Raw genomic sequence first — 9,180 nt, 5'->3', positions numbered from 1 at the left:
GAATGAGTCTCATGGAGGAATAGTAATTTATATCGGTTACTGTCAAAGATATTGAAAAGTTGTCAATTGATGAAAGGTTGGCCATCAACCTGAAATGACCTAGAAACGGACTGATATTCTTTTTTTTGTGTTGTAGGTCATTCTAACATGGTGGCCTAACTTTTGCAAGTTGAGTTTTCTAGGCCATCGTGCTAGAGTGACCTTGANAACTTCATAGACGAATATTATTCGATTCCGAGCATCTTTAAGAATGGTGGCCTAACTTTCTCAACCTGGGTTTTCTAGGCCACCATGCTAAAATGATCTAGAACACCTAACATGTGAATATTAAACCATTTCAAGGTCATTTTAGCATGGTGGCCTAACTTTTTCAATTTGAGTTTTCTAGGCCATCGTGCTAGAGTGACCTTGAAAACTTCATAGACGAATATATTCGATTCCGAGCATCTTTAAGAATGGTGGCCTAACTTTCTCAACCTGGGTTTTCTAGGCCACCATGCTAAAATGATCTAGAACACCTAACATGTGAATATTAAACCATTTCAAGGTCATTTTAGCATGGTGGCCTAACTTTTGCTTGTTGGGTTTTCTAGGCCACCATGATAAATAGCCGAAAAATGGTCTAACATTATCCTGGTGTGTTTTCTAGGCCATTTTAGCATGATGGGGTAACTTTTTCAACCTGAGTTTTCTAGGCCACCATGCTAAAATGGCCTATTTTCAGTGCCTTTTGCCCATGTTTTCGGTGATTATAAGCAAATTTCAGACGGTTTCTCACCTTGCACACATCTCCATACTGTAGGACAGTGGTGTCGCCTGCGTTTGGCGTGTAGTGAGCGGCGCAGTGATTCAGAGAGCAACCGGTTGGGAACGCGAGCCCGGCTTCGAGTCCTTGCTCTTTAATGAGACGGCGGGAGGTGGTTTCGAGGCGTTCGCTGGAAAAAAGAATATGAATTCAAGGCGGCCTAAATTTCTCAACGTGATTTTTTTTAGGATATTCACTTTGTGTGCTGTCTAGGCCATTTTAACGGGTTGGCCTAACTTTCGCAAGTTGATTTTCTAGGCCACCACGTTAACATTACCTAACAACGGCCTTATGGTCCCATGGTGTGTTTTTTAGGCCATCTACTATGGTGGCCTAACTTTTGCAAACTGTGTTTTCTAGGCCATCGTAGTGGACGGTCCAGAAAATGTCTAAAATGCTCCTGATGTGTTTTCTAGGCCAGACTCGCGCATGGTCTAACTTTCTCAACGCGGTTTTCTAGGCCACCACGTTAAAAGTACCTAAAAACGACCTGGTGGTCCCATGGTGTGTTTTTAAGCCATTTTAACATGGTGGCCTAACTTTTGTAAGTATCGAGTTTTCTAGGCCACCATGGTAAATGACCTAAGCCAGGTTATTTAGTGAATTTCAGTCAATTTTTATTCAATTTTAAGCCATTTCGGGACATTTCCAGCCAAATTAGAGTGGATTTCAGGTCATTTTAAACCGATTTTCAGTCAATTTGAGGCTATTTTGGACCTATTTTTCGCGAAATTTTGCCGTTTTCTAGCTTTTACTAGGCCCAAATTCCATGTTTCTCCGATCATTGTTCAGTCTTACCAAATCTCAATCATGCTCATTCCTGGCTTGATCCACGACTTGACGTACTGTCTAACCTGACGATGTGCCTCGGCGGATCGTCGATAATCCTGCCACGTCTCCTCGTAGCTCGCGTCCAACGCCTTCTTCTCCTCATTTGACTCTCTGTCCGTTGCTACGCGACCGTCTTTTCCCTTCAAATAATATGGGGTTTCGTCTTTTGAGTGCGGGAATTTTCCATCTGGGAATTGCTCATCGATCGGCGTCATTGCGGCGATTTCGGCTTGCCACGCCTGTTTGACGGCTTCTGGAGCGGCGGCGTCGTTCGATTTGGAGCCTCCTTTTTTGCCTGGAAAAGACGGATTTTCACTCAAAAAGCTTCAAAATAGCCTGAGAAATGATAACTTTCGAGCCGAAAATCCATGTTTTTATAATTGAAATTCTAGAGTTTTCAGAGCAATTTCAGTCTGAAAATAAGGATTTTAACGCCTCAAAATAGCGGAACTTCGTTAAAAAGTGACGGAAAATCTCTGAATAAAGGGTGATATTCTAGCTAAAAATTCGTCAAAATGACCTAAAATCGCTGGAAAACGTCGAATTTAGAGCAAGCGACTAAGTTTTGGAGCCAAAATTTATCAAATAAATTTCAGATTACTATAGTATTTTCCAATGATTTAGAGCCAAAAATAGGTCATATTTAAAGCTGAGCAATGCTGAAATTCCTAACTTTTAGCTCACAATTCTTCAAAATGAACTAAAATCGCTGGGGGAAAAAGCTAAATTCAGAGCCAGCGACTTAATTTTGGAGCCAAATTTTCTGTTTTTTAAACCAGAAAATCTAGATATTTTCAGAGTGATTTTTCAATGATTTTCAGCCAAAATTGGCTCAAAAATAGGTTATTTTTAAGCTGAGCAATGCTGGAATTTGGAAATTTGCGTAAAAATCACCTCCAGCAGCTTTTGCTGTCGACTTGGCGGCTTCCTTCTTGTCAGCAAGTGCCATTTCAGCCAGGATGGCGTCGAAATCCTCTTCTGGAGCGGCTGAAAATGGGTCAATTTCTCAATTTTTTTTTGAAAATTTCCAGTTTCCTAGGACGCTTCTAGGACTTAATTAGGCCAGAAATTTCAGTTTTTTCGCTCATTTGTTACCCAAAATTATGACTTTCAGGTCATTTTGTCAAGAATTTGACGCAGAAGGACGATTTAAAGACCAATTTAAGCCGAAATTTCTCGATTTTTAGATAAAGTTTTCCCCAAAATTCGCTCATTTTCAGCCCAAAATGGTTCTTACCACTCCAAAAATGGGCGTTTTTCACGAATCGCGAGTGTTTGAACGATTTTGGACGATACGAAATGACGCGTTTCACTCGGGCGGTACCCGATAGGGCGAGATGGGATAGTGGGCGGCGGTGTTGGGATGGACAACATGGACAACCGCCGAGAAATTGATAAAATAGAGATTTCTGGGTCGAAAATTCGAGATTTTTGTTAAAAATCGGATAAAAATTGGCTAAAAACGAAAATTCGAAATTTTAGGTCTGAAAAATCCAGAAAAAATGATTTTTTAGAGTTCAAAATTAGCCAAAAATGGAATTTTTGAGCCCAAATTTCCCAAAATCAAGATTTTTTGAGCTGGAAAATTTAAATTTTCGCTTTAAAATTTAAAAAATTTTGGATCTAATTTTTCGGCGAATTTCTGATCTTTTCAAATTTCAAAAAAATCAGATTTTTGAAGAAAAAAAATGTATCTGAAAAATCCGGAAAAATTGATTTTTGGAGCTAAAAAAAGCCAAACTTTACAAATTTGGCTTCCAATTTAAAAAAAATTCAGATTTTCTCAAATTTCGAAGTGGACATTGGCCATTTTTGGTCCAAAACTCGCAATTTTTAGGTCTAAATCAGAAATTTCCAAGCCAAAAATCCCAAAATTGTGACCTGGAAAATCCAATTTTAGCTAGAAACTTTTGGAAATGTTCAGTCAAAATTAGCTGAAAATGGAGATTTTTCAGTCAAATTGAATATTTTTCTCTTGCTATTTTCAAATTTTTTGATTTAAATTTCTGCATTTTTGAACACAAACCCTTCGCTGCGGCTCCTCCCTTCTTTCCTTTCTTTCCGTTTGCTGGTGGCATCTTTCTTTTTGTGTAGTTTGTAGTCTTCAGTCAAGCTAAAAAAATCTGAAATTTTCTGAAAAAAAACACACATAACAATAGAAATTTCAACGGGATTTTTAACCGATTTTTGAATCAAAAATTGAAAAAAAAGAAGAAAATATAACAAAAATTTAGGAAAATAATGATAAATTAGTTAAAAAACAACCGAAAAAAAAAGGAAAACCCGAAGGAAAATACCCGAAAATTGAAATTTTACCGGATAAAAATTAAGAAAAATATGCCAAAAATGAGGGAAAAAATGTAAATTTCACAGAAAAAATATGAAAAAAAATGGGAATTTTACAGGAAAAAAGAGGACATTTTTTAAAAAATTAACTGTAACGACCATAAACCGAGCGCCTTTGAAGTGCTTTTCCGGTATCTTAAAAAATTTTTTAAAGATTTTTTCTCAATTTTTTAAAAATTACAGGACCAGAAAAACCCAAAATTCTCTGTTCAAATTCAACAATTTTTTAGGTTTCCAAGGGCTGAAATGAACAGAAAATTGAACTATTCTGGTCAAAAAATGGGGAATTCTCAGATTTTTTCAGCTGAAATGAACAGAAAATTGGATATTTTGTGATCCAAAAATTATAGAAAATTCAATTTTTCCGTTTCAAAATCAGCCGAAAATTCAATTTCCAAGGGCTGTAAGTGACCAGAAAATTGAATTTTCCAGAACAATTCCATCATTTTCTAGCTCAAAAACCACTCAAAATTCGACTTTTCTAGGGCTGAAAATACCATTTTCAGCCCAATTTTCTCCAGGAAAAATCCCGAAAAAATCACAAAAATGCGCTTGGTCTATGGGTCAAAAAATACTGGGAAAACACAAAATACGGGGGGAAAAATACGTTTTTACACAAAAAATACCAAAAAAAGGGGGGAAATACGAATTTTACAGCAAACAATGATTTTGAACTACGAGAAATTCCTCGTAATCGAGTTCATCAGGTCTATATAGCTCTGCATGCTAGCCTGCATATTCACATTTTGGCGATATCGCTCGCCAATGGTCCTCATAAATTGCTGTTGGTTGGGAATATCGAAGTTCCGGCATTCTGAAGGCCTGACGTCTTCTGGATCTTCCTCCTCATCCCAATACTCCTCTTCATCATCCCGGTACTCCTCCTCCTCCTGACTTCTAGAATCAGAATCCAGAATCCTCACTTCATCAGTTTGAATTCCTGAATCCGAAACTTCTGGCAGCACCTGCTTCCCCCCAACGTCATATGATTTAACGACGTCTTTTGAATCCTCCGTTTGAACGTCGCGATTCTGAATTTTGCCATCTTCCAGCTTCGTCTCCTGCATCAGCCACGCGTCTTGTTCAGCCAACCGTCGTTTGTACATGTCTACCCGATAGTTGTAGATATGTGGCGGGCCGCGTTCGGGGACCTGGAAGAATGATTTTAAAGCTGAGCAATCGGGAGATTAGAGGCTTAAAATTTCAGTTTTTGGTGATTTTGGTGGAATTCTGAGCTCAGAAACTGGATTATTTGCCAAAATACGATATTTGAGCCTAAATTTTTAACCAAAACTCTCAAGATTCCTTCCTACATTTTAGCAATTTAGAGATTTAAAGCTTAAACTTATAGTTTTAAAGCTCGAAAATCTATCTGAATTTCGTGGTTTTAAGCTGAGCAATCGAGCAATTTTCGAGGTGAAAATTTTGGCAAAAATGTAAGAAGGCTTAAAATTATAGTTTTTAAAAGTGGGGGGACAGGAGATTTTTTGTAGTTTTTTTGTAGCTAGAGTATGCATTCTACCGTCACGGTGTACAACGCTTAATGTCACTCTGCGTACAGCTGTCGTCCTCGCCTTTATGTATGCAATCGGACGTGTGCTTTCTCTTTGCCCGCGTGGCTCAGTCGGTAGCGGCGCCGCACTCTCAATCATCGCCCTCACAAATTCAACTCCTCGAGGAGCTTTGAACGGAATTTCGAGAACATTATTTTTTTCATGTCCCCCCACCTTTAAGCTCAAAAATCTGCAATTCCGTAGTTTTAAGCTGAGCAATCGAATGATTTTGGGGTGAAAAATCTGGCAAAATGTAAGAAAAATGAGGTTTTTAGGTCACTGTAGGTTTTTAAAGATGAGCAATTGCGCTTTTTAGTGACATTTATAGGCTAAAATCCTAGTTTCACAGCTCTAAAATTTGAAATTGAGTGGTTTTTAGAGGGTTTTTGGATCAAAAATGGACGGAAAATCCATTTTCCAGGTCTAAAACTATGAAACCTCAATTTTCGGCTCTAAAACTTCCAAAAATCCAAGCTCAGATATCTGTTACGACGTAATCAAATACAGTAACCAATCCCCCCTAACTAATTAGGGTTAGTATCGGAATGTGGAAACCTTCAGAGCTTCTTCAAATCTTCATTGCTTGGGACGTCGAGGGGGTCGAACCAGAAAGTGCCAGATTCCTAGACAGGTGTGTTAGCCACTAGGCCACCTGGCTACGCGGGGAGGGTGAAGGAGGGTGGAGGTTATATAAAAGAAGGTGAAGGAGGTATGGTGAGGAGGGTATAAGGTATTTTTGATGATGTCAGAGGAATTTTGAGCTCAAAAACCGAATTTTACAACCTAAAACGATGATTTTGAGTTGGAAATCCGTATTTTTAGCCTAGAAAGATGATCCTTACGCTTAAAAACTGCATTTCTAGCCTAACATGAAGATTTTGAGCGCAAAATCCGGATTTTTAGCCTAATAAGCTCGAAATTTCAGTCGAAACTACTCTATTTTTCAGTACAATTTTCAGACTCTATGGTTACCGAAAACGACAGAAAATTCGTGTTTTACAACACTTTTTAGCTTCGAAGATTTTTTGTGATTTTAGGGAGATTTTGAGCTCAAAAATCTAATTTTCAGCATGAAATTACAGTTTTTGAGCTTAAAAACTGCAATTTTCAGATTATTTCTTTAAAAATTTCGTTTTTCAGTGGATTTTTATGATTAAAAATTGTAATTTTTCTAGTGCAACACAACAGTGATTTTAGGGGAGTTTCGAGCTCAAAACCCCCGGATTGTTAGCTCAAAAATCCCTGATTTCTAGTATTTTCTGATAAAAACTCACCACTGGTCCAATCCTCCTCAAACTCTGCTGCTTCTTCGTTCCATCCTTCTCCTCTTGATCTCTCTTCTCCACAAATTCCATAAAATCCCTCTGAACTCTCGCCTGATAATCTGCCCAACTGCTCTCCCGAATCTCCACTTTCTGTGTCACCTTGCCAATCGAAACGAGCTCACTTCGATCCTCATCTCTCTTCTTTTTCCGCTCCTCTATCACTTTTTTCCTCTCGTCCTTCTCTCTTTTTCGTATTCTTCGAAGACGTTCCTCAAACGGACAACGAAGCCACGGATCCAGTTCCCAGGGCTCTTCTGAAGTATCGTAACGAGATTTGACGTAGGGAATCCACGATTCTTTGGGGATTGCCTTCTGGATATTCTTGAGCTCGTGACGATTGTACTGGATGATTCCTAGCGCCTTTTTGGTCGGTTTCTTGGGCTTTTTGACATCATTTTCCGGAGAAATCCGTCCATTTTGAGCTCCAGAATCTGATTTTGGGGACGTTCGACCATTTCTAGCCACATTTCCACCGGATTTTTTAGTATTTTCAGGCAAAATTCGATCATTTTGAGCTCCAGAATCCACGTTTCGCCCATTTTCAGCGTTTCCAGAAGCTCCAAACGCATCCAAAAACGGTTCCTGCGATAAATCGTATTTGGACTCGGCGAAAGCTCTCCATTGCTCAGCACTGAACGAGTCACGAATGTGTTGCAGCTCGCCTCGCATATAGTACTTCTTCTTGGCCTTCTCTCGCGTTGGAACGAATCTGAAATTAGAGATTTTAAGTTTTCTGGCTGACATTTTCAGATTTTCAGCAGAAAATTGTCATTTTTAAGGATTTTTCAACTAAAAATAGCTCATTTTCCAACTTTTTCAGCTTCAAAAATTCACCTAATTCTGCTTAAATCGATCCAAAACGTGTCTAGAACGGTGGAAATCGTCCAGATAAGCTCAAAAGTGGTCCAAGCAAAGTTTCTGGAAATTTTCAGAGTTTTTGGTTAGAAAAACTAAGAAAATTAGTAGATTTTTGGGATTTTTGGGTCAAAAAATGAAGATTTTTCATGGACTTTAGACTGTTTTTAAAGATTTTTGGGTCAATTGTCATAACTTTAGGTCCATTTTTCACAATTTTCGGACCTATTTCCATAATTTTAGGGTCATTTTTGATGATTTTCTGTCCTTTTTATATCGTTTTTAGACCATTTTTCATGATTTTTGGACCATTTTCAAAACCAAAAACTCACTTAAACTTGGTCTTCACTTCCTCTTGTGCTTTTTCCGTTTTTTGCTCGTTTTTAGCCTCCGCTTTTGCCTTTTTCAGCTCTGCCAGCCTCTCTTTGAACGATTTTTTGGGTGGAAGAGCGTCTGGATCCACTGGTTGGGAAGGTTCAGAAGACGTGGATTCTTCTGGAGACGGAGGGTTGAATTTTTCTGGAGCATCTGAAGTCTTTGGCGGTGGAGACGGTGATTCCGAAAGCCTTGGGTCGAAATTCAGGGACCTTGGCTTCTCTGTCCTCTTCAGTGACATCATCTGATCTCTATCATATTTGTAAGAAGACTCTGAGTCTCCTCTCGCCTTCTGAAGGTTTTCTAGAGCTTCCTGACGATCGGGAACCGAATCTAGGTCGTTTTTGGAAGTGCCAGAACCCCGCTGGGTGTCCTTTTTGGAGTCCTCCAGCTTAATAAACCATGGAAGACCATTCCAAAACTCTTGATTCTTCACAACGTCGGCTGGAATCGAATCAACATCTCCGACCCGCTTTACAGTAACCCTTCCTCTATAAGCCAGTGCTGTGAATCCCTTCAACACCTTCTCATCCTCCAACAGCGTGATGGCTGCTCCGTGAGCACCGAAACGGGCGGCCCTGCCGATTCGATGGAAATAGGTCTCCTCGTTGGCGGCGGCGTCGACGTTGACGACGAGATTCACGTTGTCGGCGTCAATGCCACGAGCGGTTAGATCCGATGAGACGAGAATTTTGACACGTTTCGCGCGCAGTTGATCCACTGCCAGTTGGCGGTCTTTTTGGGACATCCCACTGGAGACGTGCGTGGAGTCGAGGCCTTCAGATTTGAGATGAGTGGCGATCGGCTCGCATCTGGAAGAGAAAAAGGTGGGATTTTCAGAAGTTCGTAGGGAATTATAGAAGGATCTGATACGTTTTCTAGGCCATTTTAACATGGTGGTCGAACTTTTGCAAGTTGAGTTTTCCAGGCCACCACGTTGAAACGGCCTAGAAAACACATCAGGTGAATTATAGTTTCTTTCTAGGACATGAACTTTTGTGGCCTAAAAAACTGTAAAGAATGAAGAGAACTANCTGAAAATACAGCTGAAATTGTGTGAAAACCTTCAAATTTTGCTCTGAAAATTTAT

The 9,180-nt window shown here is 39.4% G+C and overlaps 2 protein-coding genes across 2 annotated transcripts in view; both read right to left on the bottom strand.

Moving 5' to 3' along the window:
- Cbr-map-2 overlaps nucleotides 1-3,714 on the bottom strand; it is a gene marked incomplete at both ends in the record, with an annotated part of 5,330 nt that extends 1,616 nt beyond the window's left edge. Inside the window, 4 exons of the mRNA XM_002632416.1 lie at nucleotides 779-935; nucleotides 1,604-1,931; nucleotides 2,531-2,623; nucleotides 3,663-3,714. Of these exons, the coding sequence (XP_002632462.1) occupies nucleotides 779-935; nucleotides 1,604-1,931; nucleotides 2,531-2,623; nucleotides 3,663-3,714 (630 nt within the window). The remainder of the gene's footprint in view (nucleotides 1-778; nucleotides 936-1,603; nucleotides 1,932-2,530; nucleotides 2,624-3,662) is intronic.
- A 942-nt stretch (nucleotides 3,715-4,656) lies between these two features.
- The window catches only part of Cbr-mel-46, a gene marked incomplete at both ends in the record, with an annotated part of 7,528 nt that continues 3,004 nt past the window's right edge, over nucleotides 4,657-9,180 (bottom strand). The window contains 4 exons of the mRNA XM_045244789.1: nucleotides 4,657-5,133; nucleotides 6,810-7,569; nucleotides 7,695-7,778; nucleotides 8,048-8,902. Coding sequence (XP_045095230.1) covers nucleotides 4,657-5,133; nucleotides 6,810-7,569; nucleotides 7,695-7,778; nucleotides 8,048-8,902 — 2,176 coding nt within the window. The remainder of the gene's footprint in view (nucleotides 5,134-6,809; nucleotides 7,570-7,694; nucleotides 7,779-8,047; nucleotides 8,903-9,180) is intronic.

This window comes from Caenorhabditis briggsae (assembly GCF_000004555.2).
Source record: "Caenorhabditis briggsae complete genome, chrIV, whole genome shotgun sequence".
Taxonomy (NCBI): domain Eukaryota; kingdom Metazoa; phylum Nematoda; class Chromadorea; order Rhabditida; family Rhabditidae; genus Caenorhabditis; species Caenorhabditis briggsae.
Note: the sequence above shows the minus strand (reverse complement) of the source record. Positions and strands in the feature narration are given on the sequence as shown.